General features: G+C 39.5%; 1 protein-coding gene across 1 annotated transcript in view; it reads right to left on the bottom strand.

Annotated features, from left to right (window-relative positions):
• The window catches only part of efcab11 (EF-hand calcium binding domain 11), a 341,957-nt gene extending 319,422 nt beyond the window's left edge, over positions 1 to 22,535 (bottom strand). Inside the window, exons 1-2 of the mRNA XM_028821977.2 lie at positions 22,388 to 22,535; positions 15,714 to 15,809 (exon numbers count right to left, since the gene is read on the bottom strand). Coding sequence (XP_028677810.2) covers positions 15,714 to 15,809; positions 22,388 to 22,465 — 174 coding nt within the window. The 5' untranslated portion in view covers positions 22,466 to 22,535. The remainder of the gene's footprint in view (positions 1 to 15,713; positions 15,810 to 22,387) is intronic.
• Between the last annotated feature and the right edge of the window lie 3,683 nt (positions 22,536 to 26,218).

Below are 26,218 nucleotides of genomic sequence, written 5' to 3' on the forward strand. Positions count from 1 at the left end.
CAGATCAGTTATGTGTGAAGAAGGTCAGCTGCTGGTAGGGCGAGTCTCCTGTTGCAGGGCCCAGATGGGAGAAACAGGGGAGCCGCTAGGTAAAAGAAGACACCGGGCTTTGTATTTTTAAAGGACTGCTTCCAGCCGTTGTTTTAACCTCGTTTTAAAGGATTTATTTATTGTTTTTTTTAACCTCCACTACACTTCTGCTTTTTTATGGGATTATTTATTTATTGAAGAAACTGAGATGCATTGCACTTTATTTATTTGGACACTGTTTTGATTTGTTGTTTTTAATAAACGCTCTTTGCACATTTTACACTGTCCCCTTTCTTCATTGTTGTGCCTCACTGCCGAACTCATCGGTAACATTACCGACGGTGACGGGTTCAAGGGCTCCCGGAAGCAAGATGGGAGAGTCAAGCAGAACCCGCATCGTCACAAATCCACATGTTAAATCACCTAGTCGTAGATCTTGACCTTATTATTTTTATATTATTAATAATAAAAACTCAAATTATTACCATTTCATACCATGTAACATTTCACTTTGTGTTTACTTTTTCTGGTTAGGATCATTGAGGAAGCATGCTGAGTTGAACAGATCAGACCACCCTATCTTCAGGAACAGTTTTCAGCTCCTACTGAGGATTTTCCCAGGGACTGAATATAAACCCTCCAGTGTGCATTGGGGTTGTCTCTTGGCATCCTCCTAGTAGGCTCTGCCTGTCGTAGCTCCTGTGATAGACTCCTAGGGAATATTCTAAAAACATAACCAAACCATCGGATTTGGCTATTTATGATCCAGAGAAGTATTTCTGTTCAAGGTCCTCCTATTTTGCTAAGCTCCTTACCAGGTCACAAACACTGAGCCCAGGAACAGTATACAAGAACCTTATTTGGTCCATTTTAACTTGTAATCACACTCTTTAAAACACTAGCCAAAGCTCATAAGCACAAATGAAGAAGGGAATGCAGACCAACTAGTAAACTGAAAGTTTTGCCCAAGGACTTGGCTCCTGATATTCCACAGCAGTTGACTGATCAACTACACTGATTTCAATAGTCAGTCTCATGATGGAACGTACACTTATTGGTGAACAAAACCACAAGGTACCTGAACTCCTTCACTGCTTCACTTGGGGTAGCTACTCCTCCCTTAGCCGTAGACTCTCTCCCACCATAGGAGTGCAATATCAGACTTAGAGGTGCTAATTCTCCAGTCAGTTGTGAAGAACTCAAGTGAACAAAAGATCATAGTCTGACGAGGCTCTAAAGACATTACCCTCACAGAAGCAAATATGCAATCCTTAGGCTTCCAGACTGAATACTTTACAAGTTTGTGAATTTTTGTTTGTGTATTTCCCCTTGGGATTAATAAAGTATCTATCTATCTATCTATCTATCTATCTATCTATCTATCTATCTATCTATCTATCTATCTATCTATCTATCTATCTATCTATCTATCTATCTATCTACTACATCTTGATATTCAGTCTAATAAAATAAAAAATAGGAGAAAATTGCACAGTTGGTTAGATTTAATTTCCAGACTTGACTTAAAACCAACTACTGCAAACACAACTCTCATTTTGCAATAATGGGGACCAAACGGTACGCAGCATTGACCCCAGAACCCCAGACTCCTATAGATATTATTATAAGCTATTCCAAGTGCAAAGAGCACATGTAGATGGGATCAGAAAACTTCTGTTACTCCACAGATTTCTATTCATTGTCAAAAAACTGATCCACTGTTCCATACCCAGGACTTTCTGGACTTTCTTGGGCTACGTGCACAGTACTACGTTCTCATTTGAAAACATTGTTTTTATGCAAAAATGATTGCCATCCACCCTGGCATTTTAACATTGTGTACAAAAGTATGTCTGTCCTCACTAAAACGACTGAAAACACATATGACATAGCCATTCGCCTACACTGGGTATGAGCTCATTGGCGGAAACAGGAAGAGGAAGTTTTCTCCATACTAGAGATTCATTTGCACCTTGTATTTACACATGGAGAACAGTAATAGTGCATACAAAAAATGAAAAACATTGTTTTCACCGAACTAAAAATGGGCTGGAATTGTTATTAAAAGTATCACATGAGTATAAAGCGAACAAAGCAGTTGAGAAAATGTAATCAGCAGGATCCAATCTAGGAAGGGCCACATACTTATCATCGACCAATCAGAGCACAATTCAATTCTGCATTTTTAAAACTCTTTGTTTTTTACTCATCTACAGTGCAATGTTGACCTGATATTTTCTAAAATATACAGCTTTGGAGAGAGCTTTAAAAAGTCGACGTTTTCAGGGGTCAAAAATGCTGAGAGAGTGTGAATCAATGGCGGAAATGCAGACTGGTACATGAGTTTTTAAATGAAAACAGTAGGGTGGATGTAGCCTTAGCACAATAGTGCCTTCAGTTCATACCCTGGAATATGATTTAACTGGAAGTCTGGAGTGCATGATAAATGAAATACACTTTGAACTGCCCCTTTACCCAGCGTTACCTGGGAGGAAAATAAAGTGTTTTTTTTTAATAGTTTAAGAAAAACATAATTTAAAAAAAACACAACTTTAAAAATAAAAATAAATTAACAAATAACGAAGACTCACTAATGTGCTTCTCTTGTGGTCTTGTATGTCTGTTATCATCCAGTTGATGCTCAGAACCGGCCAACTCTATTTAATTTCAAAAGCAACAGGGGCACGAGGTGGCGCTCAAACATAAAGAATGCTGGCAGTCACCTCCAGTTCGCCCTCTGGTGGTCGTTCCGAGTGTCAACTGGATGACAACATGCATGCAAGACTGCAAGATCACCCCTCACCCTACCCAGAAAGGAGTAGGTTAGGGTTGATTTCACCCTACAGTATGTTTAGTCGACCAATGAGGAACATGTGTACCAAGTTTCACGAGAATTGCTCCAACCGTTCGGAAGTGATGCTGGAACATACATACATACACATACATTGACTTTTATACATATGGATAACTTGAAGTATATATTACTTAAACAGGAAGAAAAATACACTGCCTGGCCAAAAAAAAAGTCGACACCTGGATTTAACTAAGCAAACAGGTACGAGCCTCCTATTGGATAATTACTGCATGGGCGATTATCTTTCAGCTGGCAACAAGTTATTTAACCCCAACTGGTGCAATGAGTTTCTTCTCATTTCTTAAACAACCATGTCGAAAGACACATCTCATGGTCGTGGAAAAGATGTTAGTCTGTTTGAGAAGGGTCAAATCATTGGCATGCAGAGAAAACATCTAAGGAGATTGCAGAAACTACTAAAATTGGATTAAGAACTGTCCAACGCATTATTAAAAACTGGAAGGATAGTGGGGACCCATCGTCTTCGAGGAAGAAATGTGGCCGGAAAAAAATCCTGAATGATCGTGATCGGTGATCACTTAAACGTTTGGTGAAATCAAATCGAAGAAAAACAACAGTAGAACTCAGGTCTATGTTCAGCAACAGTATGTGCTCAAAGAATGAGGTCAGCTGACTATCTGAATATACTGAATGACCAGGTTATTCCATCAATGGATTTTTTTCTTCCCTGATGGCACGGGCATATTCCAAGATGACAATGCCAGGATTCATTGGGCTCAAATTGTGAAAGTGTGGTTCAGGGAGCATGAGACATCATTTTCACACATGGATTGGCCACCACAGAGTCCAGACCTTAACCCCATTGAGAATCTTTGGGATGTGGTGGAGAAGGCTTTGCGCAGCGGTCAGACTCTACCATCATCAATGCAAGATCTTGGTGAAAAATTAATGCAACACTGGATGGAACTAAATCTTGTGACATTGCAGAAGCTTATCGAAACAATGCCACAGCGAATGCGTGCCGTAATCAAAGCAAAAGGCGGTCCAACAAAGTGTGAGCTTTTTTTTTTGGTGGCGACTTCTTTTTTGGCCAGGCAGTGTATGTAAACAAAGGAACTATTGATGTTTTCATATTACAATTAGCAAAAATTATAACACATATCATTACTGTGCTTCAAAATGCCAAGGAAAATACGCTAGCATAATTTTGTATATATTCTCAATTAGCATTGTGGTGTTCTGCATTAGAACAATGATGACAATAATGATATTCAGACATGAAACCTAACTGAAGCAGATGTTATAACATGCACAGATTGATTATCTATGTTGCATATACACAAGAGCCCTTTATACTTAACAGTTGCTTATTTACTTTACACATATAAAACACTGTGCGTTTCACGTCTGTGACTTCCAAAGAAAAGCACATTGGAGACGGGGCTGCTGCTTCTGCACACAATTTGCACAGACCCTGCTGCATACAGTAGTTAGTAGCCTAACAACATTTGATAGGTGTACATGCATGAATGACTTCCTAGACTGGCGTAAAAAACAAATTTTCAAGTTAATGAAAACTACCCCTAGATACAGCTTCTGCTTATTCATTACCATATATTGTATTATTAATCATTTTTCTGTACAGATACTTACTTTAGCAATAAATAAAATTACAAAAACAAACCTAAGTTGTAGCCCTTTATATCAACACTGTCAGATTTCAAAAATTAAGAGCATGAAATCTTTTGTTTAACAAATTGGCTAAAGAGCTGCAATTTACAAAAAAGAAAAGTATATTGTGCCTTTTGATATATAAAGCTGCATTTGTGTTTGTGTGTGTTTGCCATGTATGCAAATCCGCTTCCACCTCCTCCAAATGCTGGGCAGAGTCCCCATTTGTACAGGGAAGCATAAGTGGCTATGTTTTACAGTAATCCCTCCTCCATTGCGGGGGTTGCGTTCCAGAGCCACCCGCGAAATAAGAAAATCTGCGAAGTAGAAACCATATGTTTATATGGTTATTTTTATATTGTCATGCTTGGGTCACAGATTTGTGCAGAAACACAGGAGGTTGTAGAGAGACAGGAACGTTATTCAAACACTGCAAACAAACATTTGTCTCTTTTTCAAAAGTTTAAACTGTGCTCCATGACAAGACAGAGATGACAGTTCCGTCTCACAATTAAAAGAATGCAAACATATCTTCCTCTTCAAAGGAGTGCGTGTCAGGAGCACCGGCTGTCAGAGAGATAGAGAAAAAACCAAACAAATCAATAGGGCTGTTTGGCTGTTAAGTATGCGAAGCACCGCCGGTACAAAGCTGTTGAAGGCGGCAGCTCACACCCCCTCCGTCAGGAGCAGGGAGAGAGAGAGAGAGAGAGAGAGAGAGACAAACAAAAATCAATACGTGCCCTTTGTGCTTTTAAGTATGCGAAGCACCGTGCAGCATGTCGCTTCACTAAGCAGCTGCACAGAAGGTAGCAACGTGAAGGTAATCTTTCAGCATTTTTAGACGAGCGTCCGTATCGTCTAGGTGTGCGAACAGCCCCCCTGCTCAATCCCCCTACGTCAGGATCAGAGAAAGTCAGCGCAAGAGAGAGAGAGAGAAAAGTAAGTTGGGTAGCTTCTCAGCCATCTGCCAATAGCGTCCCTTGTATGAAATCAACTGGGCAAACCAACTGAGGAAGCATGTACCAGAAATTAAAAGACCCATTGTCCGCAGAAACCCGCGAAGCAGCGAAAAATCCAAGATATATATTTAAATATGCTTACATATAAAATCCGCAATGGAGTGAAGCCGCGAAAGGCGAAGCGCGATATAGCGAGGGATTACTGTACTTTGAAATTTGGCTGGTGCCCCCATCCCAAGTACCTCTGAGTAATTCAGATAAAAAAAAATGTTTGTAGATAACTGTAGATTCTGGACTAGTCTGTAAAAAAGAACCACAGGGAACCAGAATGAGGCTGGTGGCACAGTTGCAGGTGCTCTTCCCATTACAAGCAAAAGCTCTAAAGGAAGCATTACTTGTAAACGGATTATATTAAATCACAGTACATGTGAAGATACTTACCTGGTGTCGCAGTTGAGGCTGTTATCGACTTCTTGAACCCTCAGGTACCACGTCAAACACCAGGTAAAAGTCCAAGACTTATTTATTTTATAATAATTACGTGCACAAAGCACCCTCCACTCCACACTACACATACAATAAATCAATACTATTTTCTATAATCACAATACCAATCCTCCTCTCCCAGACACTTCGCCACCCTTCCTCCCAGCTCAGCTCAGTGTCTGGACTTTCCCACAGTCCTTTTATACCAGCTGACCCGGAAGTGGTTCCTGTCCAACAATCCATAAGTCCTTATTACTTCCGGGTCAGAGTCAAAGTCCTTTTCTTCAACCTGGAAGTATGTCATTTCTCCTGTTCATGTGACCAGGACGTACTTCCAGGTTATAGGGCACATAACAGTCTGACCGTCTCCCTACAGCGACTCCCGGTGGCCCCCATGGTATCCAGCAGGGCTGCACATACAAACTACAAGGTCCATGAGGTCCTGCTGGAATTCGGGGAACCTCCATGCTGTTGGGAGAGCTCCACCTGGAGGCCTGGAGGGGTGGGCCGGAATATTTAGCCGGCCATCCATCACACTGTACAGTGTGTGTTTCACATACTAGATGCCCACAAGGCTGGGAGCAAGAGTATCATATTTCATTCAAATCAGATTCCCTACAAGAAAAGCTGAGCCGCAAAACAGCAGTGCACTGTGCCACCTTGTAGAGCACACCTTGTTGCATAAACCCATGTCAGAGTGCCAACCTTGAGAAGTTAACATGAGAGTAAGCAGGACAAAAAGGTTGTGATGTTTAATGAACATCAGTTCTCCAAGAATGTGTTCTAAAGTAGGCAGTAGTCGTAAGGTATTTTATAAGCAGGCACTGAGAGATTCAAAAACAAATAAAAAAAAGGCAAACATTCAAACAGAATTAAAAAAAAATGAGCAGCAAGCCAAAAATGCTAGAAATCTGGTCCTCCAACTGCCGATTTTCACACAGGTCCACTAATTGAACACACCCAGTCTGACATCCCTCTTTTTGGTGCCCCTTTAAGTTGTGCAGGATTGTCTATTTCTAACATCTTCTTTGACATATGTTGCACTTCACTATGCATTGAAGTTTCCAAGTTGCAGTCAAAAAGTATTTTTGGTTTGTCTGCAGTTCAATACACTTGTTACTACATTTTGCATAAGAAGAGAATTAGGTACAATAGAAAAACACCTCTGCCTGCCACCCAAAAAAGCAGTATGCAGAAAAATAAAACATCTGCTACAGACGTGTCCTCTACTGTACATGTTCATATGGGCTTTATAATGATTGAGATGTTCTCTCTGAGGTGTTACCAAGTAGGCAAAATGCGTACATGCAGAGTACAAATCAGATGTGTCAAGAAGTGTCACTTGGTTTCAGAAATCTTCAGATCATTCCTGGTGGCTAATGGAAAATTAATGTAATAACACAATCAACTCAACTATAACTTGGGAGAATATGCCCTGCCTTTCTAAGATTAGTAAAATAAAAAACAAATTAAGAAAATGTACAGATGGATATACATTTCTGAGTCATGAGTCATCTCCCCATTCTCTAATCCGCTAATCCAAGTTCAGAGTCTTGGAGAGCTGGTGCCTATCCTGATAGCACTTGACAAAAGATGGGAATCAAGCTTGGATTGGGGATCATTCTATTGATTTCCATACCCAAATGGACTCACAGCAAGAGTTTAGAGTAGCTAGTTAACCTCACAGGCATGAAATTGGACTATGGTAGGAAAAACTGAGAATCAGGGAGTAGTAATCCCACAAAAACTTATAAGCTCTACATTAGTAGTGCAAAAATTAAGATTCAAACCTATAGGTCAAGATTTAGAGTGCACAAGTCAGTATTGAAGCCTATAAGTCAGAATTCAAACTCTGAAGCTAACCCCTACTCTCTCTTCTGTTCTTTTCCGGTTTTCTGTAGTGGCGATCTGCGCCACCACCACCTAATAATCAAAGCTCCATGATGTCCCTACATTGATGGATTAAAGGCCAGAAGTCCGCATGACCGTCATCATCAAGTCCTTCCATGAGAACCCTGAATACAATGAGGACTGACTGAGGTCAGTTATGTTAGGTAGAATGCCTAGAGTGGGCTGGGTGGTCTCGTAGCCTGGAACCCCTGCAGATTTTATTTTTTTCTCCAGCCGTCTGGAGTTTTTTTTGTTTTTTCTGTCATCCCTGGCCATCGGACCTTACTTTTATTCTATGTTAATTAGTGTTCTCTTATGTTAATTCTTACTTTGTCTTTTTTTCTCTTTCTTCATCATGTAAAGCACGTTGAGCTCCATTATTTGTATGAAACTGTGCTATAGAAATAAATGTTGTTGTTGTTGCTGAAGCTGCAAGGTAGCAGTGTTAACCACTGCTTTCGCCTGTTATCCCAGAAAACTGCAACTACGAAATTCAGACATCAATGTAGAAATTAACATGGGGCACAATGCAGCTGAAACAGTCCAAATTAAAGTGACAAGAGAGTTAACAAGAACTAACATGAATGTCAATACCTTCGATAGATATTGATTTATTCAGTTGGAATTATCATCAGTTACACTTACCTGTTAAACTATATTCCTCCTTTCTGTTCCACGATCACTTCCACAAAATGTGTAAAAGAATGATTTCATACAACTCAACAGCACCACCTACTGTTTGTAAGTTATGAAAAATTTTCTAATGTTGCTGTATTTAGTCATTTTTTCTCAATTCTTGATTCTGTTTTCTGGAAATAATATATAGAAACACACAAGTGGAAAACAGTTTGCATACTGTCAACATAAAAATCCTGACCTACAAACTATAATTTTCAATATAAAAAAAACCAGAAAAAATCCTCAATAATACAACAAAACGTCATATTTTGCAAATGTTTTATTCTTCATTACTACTAACTACCTGTATAGGCATTCTATTCTTACTAAAATGTATAAAAAATGAGTTTTTATTTTAAACAGCCTAAAATGTTCACAAAAAAAAAAAAAAAAAAATCAGGCCATAAGCTTTACTTTGACGGATTAGCTTAATTTTAGTAGGCCCAAAAATGACATACGTCTAACCTTTGGTGACAAAAAACAGATACCAGATGTATGTTTACCATTTTTAACTCAATGGTGAATAAGCCAACGCAATGATTTGGAAAAAAACATGTTTTCACAAGAGTGTAAAGGCTTACTGTATGTACAGTGGCTATACAGTGGTGTGAAAAACTATTTGCCCCCTTCCTGATTTCTTATTCTTTTGCATGTTTGTCACACAAAATGTTTCTGATCATCAAACACATGTAACCATTAGTCAAATATAACACAAGTAAACACAAAATGCAGTTTTTAAATGATGGTTTTTATTATTTAGGGAGAAAAAAAATCCAAACCTACATGGCCCTGTGTGAAAAAGTAATTGCCCCCCTTGTTAAAAAATAACCTAACTGTGGTGTATCACACCTGAGTTCAATTTCCGTAGCCACCCCCAGGCCTGATTACTGCCACACCTGTTTCAATCAAGAAATCACTTAAATAGGAGCTGCCTGACACAGAGAAGTAGACCAAAAGCACCTCAAAAGCTAGACATCATGCCAAGATCCAAAGAAATTCAGGAACAAATGAGAACAAAAGTAATTGAGATCTATCAGTATGGTAAAGGTTATAAAGCCATTTCTAAAGCTTTGGGACTCCAGCGAACCACAGTGAGAGCCATTATCCACAAATGGCAAAAACATGGAACAGTGGTGAACCTTCCCAGGAGTGGCCGGCCGACCAAAATTACCCCAAGAGCGCAGAGACGACTCATCCGAGAGGTCACAAAAGACCCCAGGACAACGTCTAAAGAACTGCAGGCCTCACTTGCCTCAATTAAGGTCAGTGTTCACGACTCCACCATAAGAAAGAGACTGGGCAAAAACGGCCTGCATGGCAGATGTCCAAGACGCAAACCACTGTTAAGCAAAAAGAACATTAGGGCTCGTCTCAATTTTGCTAAGAAACATCTCAATGATTGCCAAGACTTTTGGGAAAATACCTTGTGGACTGATGAGACAAAAGTTGAACTTTTTGGAAGGCAAATGTCCCGTTACATCTGGCGTAAAAGGAACACAGCATTTCAGAAAAAGAACATCATACCAACAGTAAAATATGGTGGTGGTAGTGTGATGGTCTGGGGTTGTTTTGCTGGTTCAGGACCTGGAAGGCTTGCTGTGATAGATGGAACCATGAATTCTACTGTCTACCAAAAAATCCTGAAGGAGAATGTCCGGCCATCTGTTCGTCAACTCAAGCTGAAGCGATCTTGGGTGCTGCAACAGGACAATGACCCAAAACACACCAGCAAATCCACCTCTGAATGGCTGAAGAAAAACAAAATGAAGACTTTGGAGTGGCTTAGTCAAAGTCCTGATCTGAATCCAATTGAGATGCTATGGCATGACCTTAAAAAGGCGGTTCATGCTAGAAAACCCTCAAATAAAGCTGAATTACAACAATTTTGCAAAGATGAGTGGGCCAAAATTCCTCCAGAGCGCTGTAAAAGACTCATTGCAAGTTATCGCAAACGCTTGATTGCAGTTATTGCTGCTAAGGGTGGCCCAACCAGTTATTAGGTTCAGGGGGCAATTACTTTTTCACACTTTTTTTGTAGGTTTGGATTTTTTTTTCTCCCTAAATAATAAAAACCACCATTTACAAACTGCATTTTGTGTTTACTTGTGTTATATTTGACTAATGGTTAAATGTGTTTGATGATCAGAAACATTTTGTGTGACAAACATGCAAAAGAATAAGAAATCAGGAAGGGGGCAAATAGTTTTTCACACCACTGTAACTAGTGTCGATATAGTTTCGCTGAAGCCAGACGTATAATATTCACATTTGGAAACATCCACAAGCGAATTTTGCTTAAAACTAAGTAGGAGCAATTAGTTGGCTCACTGAGTGTCACATTTCTAAACCAGTTCAGCGCCTCATGAAGGCGGCGCTCAAAGTAGGGGTAGTGATTTTGAACTTCAAAGATCAGAGGTGCTCTCGTTAACCTGGTCTGACAGAGAGAAAGCTTCTGATTATGATGACCTATAAGTATTTGAAAAGTCTCCTTAAAAAACCTTAATGTGTGTTGTGCGTGCAGAAAGCACATTGAACATTTGGGAAAAACTGTTCTGTAGCATCAGATTATACATTTGATCACATCAATAGACGAGTGGTAAACTGCACCTGCGACGAGTGTGCATGCTCTCTGTTGTTCAGAGTTATGACAACAGCACAGGAGTCAATGTAAGCCTGAAAGAATTCATCCATGAAATTATAAACTGCAGAATATGAATTTGAAGTAAATGGTGTTATCACACTGTACAAAAGAACTGCCATTAAGAGAGCTGATAACAAACAGCCACAGGAGATGCAGATTTCAGTACTAATCAACAAATCAGCCTAACAACACCAGTAGATGCACAGATGAGGCTTCACGTCTAAAGGAATAACTAAAGAAATGTAACATTATTCTCTAACCTGAAATGGAAGCATGCCATGACAAAATAGCCACAGCATTTTAACACACAGTATAGCCATAGACCACAATGCTTATCTAAACTCTGTCTGCTGTTGTAATGTCATATAGTGATGCAAAACGTAAAATGACTGAAAGATATTGTAGCAGACAAAGGCACGTGTGGCGGCCAGTAGTTACGGTGTTCTACGTTTGTTTGTGTGTTTCTGCCTGTCTTCTCTGTTGCAGTGCTCATTACAACATACAGATTAATTATTAAGCTTCGGGTACCTTGTACTGCTGAGCCCCTGAATGGATAACAGTAATTTTAGCTTTTCGTATTCTCTTAGTGTCAGGTCTTTTGTTAAGAATCTTTTGCTCTCTCTCTGAAACCCCAGCAGCGTTTTAAAACACACGGACTGAAGAAATCGGGGGGGACCTGTGTTTTAAGAAGAAGCCCTGTAGTTGTGGCCTTTGCAGCGCAGGATTTCACTGTTGTTCACTACACACTTTTTAATGGGTTGTTTGCAGACATGTAGTTTCATTTGAGAATCGAGTGTAGTCCCATGAGACTAGAGACTTTTTTTTTGTCTTTTAAACGTTTATCAGTGTGATCATTCAATTTAGGGGAGGTCAGTACACTAGTGGAATGTCACAGGGTGGAACTTAGCAGGCATCTGGAAAGCACAGTCGGATCAGTAGCCAAAAAAAAAAAAGAACTAAAAGTGAGGGACCTAAAAGTTGACCTAAAGACCAAACTAGCATGGGTCAAAGACAAATCGAGAAAGGTTTAATGTTAGAGTGAATAGGATTAAAAACCAGAGACTATAACTAGTACTTGCAAAAGAATTTATAAAATATATACAGTATGTAGTCTTGGATGATGACTGAGCTCAGTGCTGGTTTAAATGCTGTCCAAATAACAACGATAAATAGAAATTGAAAGAAAAATTGAATTAAAAATTTACTTGTACAATAATGACAGAACCGCCTGCACCCACCCCTTATGGACTGGGCTCATAATAAGTTCATATGGCTATAATAGATTACATTAAGGGAGAAACTGTGGTGCATTAACATCTTTGTCATGTATCCAGGAACGTTTCTAGGCCCTGAACTCTTTATAGTGCATGAAATACTTAACACAAGAACCCAGGCCACGCAAATCAATAATCGCCCGGATGGTGTACTCCATCTCTGCAACAATTATAACCTGGGGAGAAGTACCAGATGGGTGAAAATAAGGAATGGAAAAAGCAGTGTTTAAGTAAGAAACAATGAAAGGGGGATGAATTTTGAAATGAGTAGGGAGTGTCAGTTTATGAGTAACAGGTCCAACCTGTTTAATAATTCTATACAGTCCAATGTACTAAGGGACTAATATAAATTGCTCGCTGTGTAAGCCTGTGCTGTAAAAAGCCCAGGCCCCTAGAAACCATGGATTCCAGCACTTCAGTCAATCAATTGCATCGTTTGCGCTTTAGCGGCTAAGCGAGGTTCTCTTCCCTGAGTGGTTTCGTTTTTTCCGACAGGCTCGCCTCTGTTGTCTATCAGTGGCTGAGCGAGTTTCTCTCTTCTCGGAGTTTTCGTTTTGCTGATGTGCTCGCCTCGCTTGTGTATTAGTGGCTAAGTGAGTTTCTCTTTTCTCGCCAGTTTCACTTTGGTGACAGAGTTGCTTTCTTTGAGCTTCATGCTGTAGCGTCGCACTTCAGGGCCAGACAGACAGACAGACACAAACACTTCCACTCGTAGACGTGTATATATAAGATAAGCGGTTTTTGAAGTGGGCGCTACACAGTACCAGACCCTCTTCCAATTTCAACATAGAGTACTGGCACCTTTTCTTAGAACACCAGTGAGTACTGGCACCTCTTCATCAATTTTCACGAGAGACTACCCAATCCTCCAGCTCTCCAATTTCCTGTCTTAGCATACTGGTGAGCACTAGCATCTATTCAGGAATCTTCACGAGGGAAACCTTACCCACCATACTTCCATCAACTGTCACTGCATCATAACAATCTACTTTTCACTGTACTGGTACCTTTTCTGAGCAGACCATTGAGCACTGGCACTTCTTCGCAAATCTTCATGAGGGACAAAGTATTTTATCAATGTCACTGTATCCCTATAAATTGAGTACTGACAATATTTTGGTTCCACCTCAAGCACTGACTATAATGGACTTATAAATTATTGCAAGAAGGATGATTATTACCAGTGATTACAATGACCCCTTTAAATAGTTACCTCACTAAAAGTAAAATAATACATTGTATTTTTTAATTGAAAAAGAACTTTACTGAAAATCAGTCTACTTGTATTTAATTATAAAACTGTAACTACTGTATATATTATACTATAACTACATATTATAACTATACTAGACAAAGAGCCCGTTTTGACAATGTAGGATGAAACGGGCACGAGTGGAATAGTAATAAGTATAAGCACCACAAACCTGATATAGGTGTATTGAATGAATGCGTAATTAGGCCTTGAGCTGTAGTTGAAATCGCCATTCAGGCCTCTAGAGCTTTAATCGAAGTCGCCTTTCTCTTTGAATTTTTGCGGACGTAAATCCGCCGCCTCCCGCGATGTTGGGGTTGGATTTCGGTCGAAGTCGCCTTTCTCTTTGAATTTTCGCAGCCGTAAATCCGCTGCCTGTCGCGATGTCGGTCTCGTAAGGTTTTTCGGGCAGCTGTGCAGAAGGCGACTACGCATTCGGCTTCGGACGGATGTGAGTGAGTGAGTGAGTGAGTGAGTGAGTGAGTGAGTGAGTGAGTGAGTGAGTGAGGAGACTGGAGAATTATGTATTAAGATGGGTCACCTGAGTAATGTTCAGGGTACAGGATCACATGTTCTCTAATTACAGCTTCAGCATTATATTTTTCCTTGATTTATTTACAAAAATGCTTTTCACACAAAATATGGGTGAGGCATACAAAAATCAGTAGATCCAGATAAAAAGCACCAATCATCTAAACATGTATACTGCTGCATATGTAACTCTTCACTGATGATGTAACTGCTGATGGCAGTAGCAAAATAAATTCTAAAGTATCTAAAAACATCTTATCTGCTCAAGCTCAAGAAAATTCCTCCAAAATCATTGAATAGCATTATATCCTCCTACTAAAGCGACAAAGGAGTTTTCCCAAAGCTAAAAACTGGAAAATTCTTAAATAACCAAGTCAGTGATCCAATCTATCCAACTGAGCATGCCTCCCATATGCTGAAGAGAAAACTTAAGCGGACAAACCCATGAAACAAGAAGGAGCTGAAATAACTGCAGAAGAGGCCACGACAGAATATCACCACAGAAGAATCTCAGCACTTGGTGATGTCTATGAATCGCAGTCATCCAGCAGATATTACATGCAAGGGATACGCAACAATGCACAAAACATGACTAATATACTTACCATTGCTAATGTCACAAACAGTATGATACCCTGATATAGGGAGGAGTACGTATAGAAAGTGCTGTAACTTCTAAATGGAGAAACATGTCCTTTCAAAAAAAATGACAATGTGCACTTCAATCAAATGTGTGCGCCCTTGTCCAAAACATTACGGAGGGCACTGAATGTTTGACTGACACCTTAATACTACATGATGTACTAGAGCAAGGTATGGTTAAAAAAAAAAAGTTTACAAATATTTTTCTAGGCTAGGAAAGTGATAAGTGACTTGCTCGGTGTTATATAGCAAGTCACAGGGAAAAACTGAGCCGATGGCCTTGGGGTTTACAGTCCAGTGCCTTAGCCACTACACCTCACTGCATCTTTTCTAGCACTGTGCTTAAAGGAACACATGTCCCTTTGGTTTCTTGGAACTACATGAGCAACGGCACAAGCAGAATTTAACCAATCAACTTCCACTGATAAAAAAAATGATAAAATGCAGGACTTTAAAAGCATCCTGTTTTTAACTGCCGTCCAATTTTGAGTTGTAGCTATTGCACATTCAAGTATCTGCATGTGATATTATTATAATAATGAAATATGACAAAGATGAAACAGCATCAAAGTTCCTATAGCAATACTATTATGAATACACTATATATAGTGTAATGTACTTATATAACATTCCCAAACTAACTTCATCCAATGTGGAGTCACAGGGGTCGGGATTGAGGGGGAGGGGGTCATACCAGTAACACTGGGTGCAAGGCATGAAACGAGTCTGGGTGGATGCCAGTCCTTGGAAGCAAACTACTAATGTGCAGATTAAAAATCACTACGTACAAATTGCTCCAAACTGGCCAAGGTGGTTTTATACTTTATAAAATTAATTTTATTACCTTGGAAGGTTTATAGCCAAACAGCATGACTACTGCAACTTTCAAGTCTTCTCTATTCAAGTAACCATTTTTATCTTCATCACATTGTTCAAATACCTTGAAAAACATAATGTAACATTTAGAAATGCAGTAAACATGACATGTTATTATGTCAAAGACAGGATGTTGCTTGCAAAAAATACAAACATTGTTCTTAAAAACATTTGCAATGATAGCAGAAATTTAACATGAAAATATTGCAGTTGCTCAGTTAAGTACACTACTAGATAAAGCCATTAGATGGCTACATGATGGCCACCTCCAGGACTTTGAGTCAAATTTAATTTAGTAATATGTAGCCCTACACAACGCACTCTACAGTCACAGAAGGCTAAAAACTGCACACCTTAAGCAGCATCAATTCAGAGTCATCGGAGGCTGGAGCCTAAGCTAGTACCACTGAGTGGCCTTAGAGAGGGTTCTGGTCCACTGCAGGTCAATCAGATATACTCACACCTGCACTCTCACTAAGGCATTTTAGAGTAGCATTTTAAATGTAACCATTTAAATACAGTATCATTCAGATTATACAAATCACAAAATGTTTCCTGATGAACTGCATGCTGAAAAATGTGCAGTAGTTCTGCACAATACAGTGTGCTCAGGACAAAGACTACATTGTTGCATAGGTTTGCATTCCTTCTGATAATTCCTCTGTTATATTCAGAAGAGAATATAATAACACTGCTTTAAGCTAATTGTGGGCAAAAATGTAGATGTTCAATGATAGTTATTATTAAAAAGAAAAGTTGAAAGAAAGGTGATAGATAGATAGATAGATAGATAGATAGATAGATAGATAGATAGATAGATAGATAGATAGATAGATAGATAGATAGATAGATAGATAGATAAAGAAAGGCACTATATAGTAGATATATACAGTCATATGAAAAAGTTTGGGAAGCCCTCTTAATTCTTTGGATTTTTGTTTATCATTGGCTGAGCTTTCAAAGTAGCAACTTCCTTGTAATATCTGACATGCTTTATGGAGACAGTAGTATTTCAGCAGTGACATTGAGTTTATTGGATTAACAGAAATATATGTGATATGCATCATAACAAAATTAGACAGGTGCAAAAATTTGGGCACCCCAACAGAGATATGACATCAATACTTAGTTGAGCCTCCTTTTGCAAATCTAACAGCCTCTAGACGCTGTCCTCCTATAGCCTTTGATGAGTGTCTGGATTCTGGATGGAGGTATTTCTGACCATTCTTCAATACAAAATCTCTCCAGTTAAATGTGATGGCTGCCGAGCATGGACAGCCTGCTTCAAATCATCCCATAGATTTTTGATGATATTCATGTCAGGGGACTGTGATGGCCATTCCAGAACATTGTACTTCTCCCTCTGCATGAATGCCTTTGTAGATTTCCAACTGTGTTTTGGGTCATTGTCTTGTTGGAATATCCAACCCCTGCGTAAGTTCAACTTTGTGACTGATGCTTGAACATTATTCTGAAGAATTTGTTGATATTGGGTTGAATTCATCTGACCCTTGACTTTAACAAGGGCCCCAGTCCCTGAACTAGCCACACAGCCCCACAGCATGATGGAACCTCCACCAAATTTGACAGGAGGTAGCAGGTGTTTTTCTTAGAGTGCAGTGTTCTTCTTCCACCATGCAAAGTGCTTTTTGTTATGACCAAATAACTCAATTTTTGTCTCATCAGTCCAAAGCACTTTGTTCCAAAATGAATCTGACTTCTCTAAATGAGCTTGCATACAACAAGCGACTCTGTTTGTGGCGTGAGTGCAGAAAGGGCTTCTTTCTCATCACCCTGCCATACAGATGTTCTTTGTGCAAATTGCGCTGAATTTTAGAATGATGTACAGATACACCATCTGCAGCAAGATGTTCTTGCAGGTCTTTGGAGGTGATCTGTGTGTTGTCTGTAACCATTCTCACAATCCTGCTCATATGCCGCTCCTGTATTTGTCTTGGCCTGCCAGACCTGCTGGGTTTAACAGCAACTGTGCCTGTGGCCTTCCATTTCCTGATGACATTCCTTACAGTTGAAACTGACAGTTTAAACCTCTGACATAGCTTTTTGTAGCCTTCCCCTAAACCATGAGACTGGACAATCTTTGTTTTCAGATCTTTTGAGAGTTGCTTTGAGGATCCCATGCTGTCACTCTTCAGAGGAGAGTCAAAGGGAAGCACAACTTGCAATTGACCACCTTAAATACCTTTATATCTCATGATTGGACACACCTATCTATGAAGTTCAAGGCTTAATGAGCTAATCAACCAATTTGTTGTTGTAAGTAATCAGCATTGAGCAGTGACAGGCATTCAAATCAGCAAAATTACAAGGGGACCCACATTTTTGCACAGCCAGTTTTTCACATTTCATTTAATTTCATACAACTAAATACTGCATCACTAAAAATTTTTGTTTAGAAAACACCCCAGTGCTCAGATGTTCCTAGGAAATGAAAGACATACCACTGTTATCTTTTTTGTTGAAAGGACAGTAAATTATTATGCAGGATGAGAGGGGTTCCCAAACTTTTTCATATGACTGTAGATAGATCTTTATGTGTATTCAAGGAAAAATTTAGTTTTTTGCAGAAGGTCAATAAATATTATTATATTATTTGAAAAAAATCCTCACAAATACAACAAGAAAGAAAGAAAGAAAGAAAGAAAGAAAGAAAGAAAGAAAGAAAGAAAGAAAGAAAGAAAGAAAGAAAGACTTAACCGTCATTGTGCCACATGTTTCAAAATACTGCTAAAGGTTTACTTGGTACTATAATGTTTAAGCATTGACTTTAAAAAATTGAAATGGTGGACGTTATATTGACAAAAACAATAAGTGTAGTTTTTGCTTTTACAAATTGTCAGATACCAATAGTATAATGGCAAGTGTCACCAGTATTTGTATTTCAATGCCCTGTGGTCAGGATTAGTGTGAAATCCAGTTAAGAGTAAATCAGGATTCACAGCAATCAGGCTAAAACAAGTGTTTCAGGAAAAGATTACGCCAGAATTGCATGATCTGTGATGCCAAAGATGTGGATACTAACCCCTAATCCTGCTTTTTGGAATAAGATCAGGATTTGCCTTCTTCAGAAAGACTGACTTGACTTCACTTAATGGGGCAACCAATGCTCTGAAACTAACCTAAATATAACAAGTTTAGCACAAAGGACTAACTCTTTAAGATCACATATATTGGAGAGCAGTGAATCCAGTCATAAGATCAAGTGTTGTTCATGTTCCAACAGAAATGCTGATCCCACCTGCACCATTTAAGAAGAAGAAAAAGTCGATGAAATGTTGAAAATATCATGACCTTTTCTGAATGAACAATCGACATAGAAATGCAATTCCTCCAAATTCTTCCCTTGAAAAATGTAATCAGACCTCGATCAGGCATACAGGTATGCCCCGAGAAGTCTGTGAGAACGTTATGCATGCGAGGTTTAAATATATCTGAGCAATCTTCATAAACATAACATGTTCAGTGTCACACATTGTGGCTTTCAGTTGACATCAATACAAACTGAATCTTTCCCACAGATTTTTTAAAGGGCAGTTTTCTTCAAAATGTTATTGATGCCACACATCTCAGCAAAGCAATGATAAAAGTGTGCCTAACTTTGAAGAGTTGTGTGCTCACGCATATATAGAAATGCACATGAACAGGTTGTCTTCCTGAGACAGAACTAAATAAACACCATCAAACAGCAATCCCAAAGAGTTGCTGGTAGGGCAATTAAATTTAAACAACTGTGCCATTTTTGAGTAACAGTAACTGATAGTAGAATAGCTGGTGGGAAAAGCTGTCCACCTTCAGCCCTTCTTTGGAGTCCCTTGCCTTATCGAAACACCCCTCATATTTCTCCATCTCAGCAGATAGTTATATCCAAAATGCTTATTGCTGCAGTTTTGATTTGTGGTTCTAAAATGGAATATGGCAACAGTATTACTTTTGTACTAGCCGACGCCTGCCGTAGTATACTGCAGTGTAAGAATAGGAACGGAAAATGGTGAGAAAGCAATTCAGAAATCAAGTAGAAATAAATACTTCTTGAAAGACGCAGTGTGCATGTAGGCCGTACTGTTGGAATAGTTTGCCGCTGGAGTGCAAAATACTAAATGTATTCCTCATTGCTAATCTGTATGCGTAAAATTGGCATTGAGTAAGCCTTATTCGCTCGGCAGTTCTTTTATCGGGAACATGTTGTAAATCTTTGTGCCAGCCAATGTCTCCGTAAGGGAATAAAAGTGGGTAAACCATAGGATCGCAATTCATATTGAGCGTGGAAATCTGTTTACATGAGTTGCGTATGGGATAGATGCAAATGTCCCTTTCGGCAGGCGTTTCGCCATCTTCTCCGACGAAAATTGCTGCAATGTCGGGGCATTGTATCGTCGTAAATCCTGCCCAGGGTTTTCCTTGAAAACCATTTGTACAGGTGCTGTTGGATTGGACTGAGCAATTTCATGCATGTGTTTGTATGATTTAGCGAAGGGGTTGACGGTTCTGAGCATGGAATCTAGCTGGAGAAGTACATTTTCGCTGCATGCAGAGTTTGCTTTATTTTGTAATGTTTGCTGTGTAAGAAACTGTTTGTAAGACACAGGTGACTCCTGCAAAGGTGGTAAAGCTACTTTACCGTTGTGGCAGCACCTCGAGTACTTGTTGGATGTATTACGCTCAGCAGGCCAGTATAGTGCATGACATGGAAGACGACGAATAGGAATCGAGAAATGCCGTGTCGGCTGCATGTGGGTGGGACCGCTTTTGAAGTGGAAGCAGGACGAACCAGAAGAGAAATATACTGAGAAATGAATACTTGTGCTTCATTTGCAAAACCCATTAGCCAAATGAACTACAATGCAATATCTTATATATATAGATTGCATTGTAGTTCATTTGGCTAATGGGTTTTGCAAATGAAGAACAAGTATGCAGTATATCAAATGTAAGTAGAAATATCAATCTGTCCTCTTATCCATTCTTAAAATAATAATAGATATTACACACATAATTATTGCACACATGTTGAAGGCAAATATCCAGGATCTCAACAGGGTATGTTACCATCCAAAAAGTATGCACTATGAGTTTTCCTCTAAATCTGTACATGGAAGTAAATGACATTTGCTTTCTTTAGTCATGTAGTTACTGCAGAATACAGGCTTCAGTGAAGGCAGGTGAACATTTGACATTTCTCACAGTAACGACTTGGACAACAACATGTAGGCCTACTGTATGCTGAACATTTAATGTCTGAGTCTGACTTTTTTGCTATCTTTGATATTGCTAAAACGGAATACAATGCTTACTTGAGAGCAAATAACTTTTAAAGTATAGTGATATCGTCAATGTACATTTTGCACAATGCATTTTACCACACAACGTTAACACGGATTTCACTGATTAACTGTTAAAAAGTGATATTCCTCCGCATCATCTTCCTTTCCCTGGCAGCAGCTGCTGCTGCGTTACTCATCTTTTGGAGGATATGACGATGAATATAAAAACCTACAAAGCCTTAAATAACCTCGCGCCAAACTACATCAGTGACCTTCTCCATCATTATGTGCCTGACCGCCCACTAAGGTCCTCTGATTCTGGTAATCTTGTTGTACCCCACACTAATCTACACTCCATGGGTGACAGGGCCTTCAGATGTATAGTGCCCAGACTCTGGAATGACCTACCAAAATTAATCAGGCCCGCAGACTCCACGAATTCTTCTAAAAAACAACTCAAAACTCATCTGTTCAGGAAGGCTTTTAGCTCTACTTGACTTTATTACCCTTCTCTCAGTTTACCTCTCTGTCAAGTCGCTAATGTAACCTGTATGTGTGTATGTGTGTGAGACCATCAATTATGTTGTCTGTTTTTTTTTTCCAGAATTCACTGTCTTAATCTTCTTTATTTATTTATCTATTTTGTACAATGCTTTATACTGTATACACTGCCGTTCTTTATTATATTCTGTAAGTGCCTTGAGCATGGGAAAGGCGCTATATAAATAAAATGTATTATTATTATTATCTTCATGCCCTGCCACCAACGCGTCTTATCTGCTGGCACAAACGATGTTCCCTTACAGACTTCTAGTCCGTGGCTGATCGGCTGTTCAGTGCTCGATTCAAGAAGGGATTGTAAATTTTGTCGTCAACGCGCGTTAATCGGGATCAACCTATTCGCGATTGCGTGAGCCAATTAAAATACGGTGTCCTGGAACAAACCAATCCGCTGGTGCGAAATCATTCTGAGACACTGGATTATCTAATCTCTTTTTCTGGAACAGACTGATGCATTTTGATACTGCTAATTGAATTGTTGTTCCTTAATATATAAAAATTAACGTTTAGTTTAAATACTTATTTTACAGACCATAAATAGTCTGGGATTAGCAAAATATGTAAATGCGATTATGAAAATTTAAAATCATGCACAGCCTTCCTTTAGCTCACATTGGTACAGCACTCGCACATTGACTGCAAAAAAAAGTAAAATTAATTGTAGATTATTGTAATTCCACTCTTAAAAAGTATATGTAAAGCTGTAAACTATCTAGAAATTCAGTATAGTAATGTAAACCCTATCAACAAATCAATAACCCTAAAATTAAAATTATTAAAATTAATAACATCTACTCACTTCGGTAAACTTCCTCTTATCAACGTCCGTTATAGTTGTGTTGTGTTTCTTATTAAAATCCGTAAAACGAGAAAACATTTTTAATAAAGTGAAACGAAACCCGGAAACAGTATAGCCAAGGCTGGGTTTCGAAACGTTGAGTCAGTTTAGTTACCAAGGAAACTACAGAGTGGAACTGGATTGGCTGCTTAGTATTTGACGCCTATCTTTTCTCATTTACTATTAGCTGGTGTGAAGTACCTCTGCAGTGCGCGTATTTTGTCGTGCTTCGCATGTGTTATTTTTTAGTCCTCCAGTCTGTGCAGCACAAAACAAAAAGCCATATGCATGATTTGACAATAGACAGTTATTGGATGTTCGGTATTCAAGCTCCGTTTCTCTGAAGCTCAAATGACTGAGGTATTAAACATATTATATAATAAACAAATATTACGAAAGGTAAATCGCAGTTAACGGTAACCATCTACTACATTTCTTTAGAAACAATTGCGTAAAAAAATCGGGTAGGCACCGCAGATCGGGTAGCGACAAGCCCACCGCAGTACAACTAATATAGGTTCCATGCTGAAAATGGAACGGCAAGGACAAAGACCGTGTGTAATGTTAAGCTGTTAAAGGGGACCAATGTACATTTTCAGTCTGACACCAAGCCTTGTGACTAAAAGTATTCTCAGTGGTACTATTGCCAAATTTATACAATGGCCAATGTTTTAACTTCACAAAAAATCCACATGCAATGACTCATATCATGCACTACAACTGGAAGAAGTGTCTAATGTAGGGTTGGCAGACGTCCCTTATATACGGGACGTGTCCCATATTTGATCATTTTGTCCCCTGTCCCGTACTGACCTTTCAGGGACACCCAAATGTCCCGTATTTAGTTCATTTTCAAATCTCGTAATAAAAATATATTTTACTACCTTCTTACGGTACTTAGTTGTAACTTTATAAGTAATTATACTTTCTTTTCTCAGATTCTCTTGATGACCTAAATGTAACGAGGACACTCGTGTCTGCCGCCGGTTTGCAGCTTGTTCAGTTGATATGGTTGGCTGAGGACGGCGACACTCTTACCGTTTTGTTCTCCTTCTGTGCAGTTCTGAATCAGCATTGCAACATACAGTGACTGTCAACAAAGTGTGTTGTTACTACTTGCCACGGCCCACTTTATTTCTAACTTAAAAACTAATCCATCCATCCATCCCAAGATGCATACATAAGTGTAAATTTCGTGATGAATATTGCAGCGAATGAACATTTATCAAACAAGGCAGAAGTTGTTTTGAAGCAAACTGTAGTGTATGAAATTGCACTTTCAGTAAATAATTTTCAAATGATTTTACTTTTGTTTTCCTCATAACCCATTAAAATCCTTGCTTTATGTTTTTAACTTATGTCTCCACTTTTATATAATATATTGGTCTGGGTGTGTAGGGGGCATGTATGAATTTATATAGATAGTAATATAGTGAGAGATTTTAAGAGTGTCCCGTATTTCTAATTTTCCAATCCGGCAACCCTAGTAATGTCAAATTGATGTGCTTCAGCTATGTAATTTTTCCTATGAAAACTGAAATATTTGTAATATTGTGGCTTACAGGTTTTAATGTGTTCGCTATTTAGATCTCCTCTGCCATAACTAGCCAGGCATTAATCCAGATTACTGGTGTGTGATGCATTTTATGCATGAGTTCTGTTTTGATTTGGTTTCATGGACCATATCTATATTGTTCCAATCCGGACCTACTCACTGACTGTGTGGAGTTTGCATGTCCTCCCTGTGTTCATATGGCTACTGCAGATTCCTTCCTCTGTCCCAAAGGTGTTCAGGTTAGACTGATTGACAACTCTAAATGGCATTGAGCATGTATGTGTCCTGCAGTGGACTGACACCCCCTACAGGATTGAACCCTGCCTTGTCCCTAAGAGTACTAGGATAGGCCCCAGCCACCTGCAACCAGGAACTGAATTATTTAGGCTCCATAATGGATTGATGGGCAGCACGGTGGCACAGTGGGTAGCGCTGCTGCCTCGCAGTTGGGAGACCTGGGGACCTGGGTTCGCTTCCCGGGTCCTCCCTGTGTGGAGTTTACATGTTCTCCCCGTGTCTGTGTGGGTTTCCTCCCACAGTCCAAAGACATGCAGGTTAGGTGGATTGGCGATTCTAAATTGGCCTTGGTATGTGGGTGTGTTTGTGTGTGTCCTGTGGTGGGTTGGCACCCTGCCCGGGATTGGTTCCTGCCTTGTGCCCTGTGTTGGCTGGGATTGGCTCCAGCAGACCCCCGTGACCCTGTGTTCGGATTCAGCGGGTTGGAAAATGGATGGATGGATAATGGCATTTACAGTTAATGATCCTTCATATGATATTGATTGCTTCATCAACAGATTTATTGCCATGGGTCCAGTCGCAGCAGCTTAACTAACATTTTCCTCTGTTGCTGACAAGTGTCATATATTTCTTAGCAATTAAAGATTTCAGGTGGCCATCGCGGTCGGCAGGATTCAAATCCTACTGTATGTCCAGTCGCTGCTTCTGTGGAGTTTAATTGTTCATCCCATGTTTGTGTGGGTTTTCATCCGGTTGCTCAGGTTTTATTCTTATTTTTTTAAGATAAGTGCCTTAAGTGAATTAATGATTCTAAATGGGTTCCATGTAGGGTGAAATGGATGAGTGTCCACTATAATAAACTAAGAGATGTTTGTTTCCTTGCTTCAGATTTTGGCAAGATACGCTAAGTCCCATCAAGAATGTAGTAGAGAATACAAGGTGGTTTTTAAGTAATCAGGAGAATTTGTGAAATTTTCAAATTGTTTACTTCAATTACTTGCCAGGCTTAATTTACTTTAATTGTTACAGAATATCTGTAGGTTGTAACCTATTAGTTGTTCCCTGAAGAAGGCCCATTTGTAATATTCTGAAATTTCCTTTTTTCAGTTTTTGGTAACCTCAACTTTAAATTTAAACCCCCGGCAGTTTACTGCTTACCTTTTCACCATTTTAGGTCATTCATTGAATTCCAACTGATTAAATGTGAAGAAAAACTGGAAAAAACTGAGGTGTTCTAAAAGTTTTGACCAGTAGTGTATATTATAACTTGCGTTGTAAGATGCCTTAGATGAAGTTGTTTGCCAAATAATAATAATAATAATAAAGACGGGCGGCATGGTGGCGCAGTGGTAGTTAGGAGACCGGGGTTCGCTTCCCGGGTCCTCCCTGTGTGGAGTTTGCATGATCTCCCAGTGTCTGCATGGGTTTCTTCTGGGTACTCCGGTTTCCTCCCTCCCATAGTCCAAAGATATGCAGGTTAGGTGCATTGTCCCTTAGTGTGTTAGTGTGTGTGTGTGTGTGTGTGCGTGCGCCCTGATGCCCTGCCTGGGGTATGTTTCCTGCCTTGCACCCTGTGTTGGCTGGGATTGGCTCCAGCAGACCCCCCGTGACCCTGTAGTTAGGATATAGCGGGTTGGATAATGGATGGATGGATGAATGGATAATGGATGGATAATAAAGACCTTGTTATACTCGTGGTGTTCATCTGGCAGGCATCAAATATAACGGGCATGCAATAATGATAATAAAATAAATCCATCCATCCATCCATTTTCCAACCCGCTGAATCCGAACACAGGGTCACGGGGGTCTGCTGGAGCCAATCCCAGCCACCACAGGGCACAAGGCAGGAAACAATCCTGGGCAGGGTGCCAACCCACCGCAGATGAAATAAATCATTTGTAGTTTAAATTAAAGAAGGGCAATCCAAACTTTGATGTGAACATTACGTCCAAGAATGCAAGTATTCATTTGATGCAGGCATTTACCATCGATCATGT

This window comes from Erpetoichthys calabaricus, chromosome 16 (genome assembly GCF_900747795.2).
Source record: "Erpetoichthys calabaricus chromosome 16, fErpCal1.3, whole genome shotgun sequence".
Classification (NCBI taxonomy): Eukaryota; Metazoa; Chordata; class Cladistia; order Polypteriformes; family Polypteridae; genus Erpetoichthys; species Erpetoichthys calabaricus.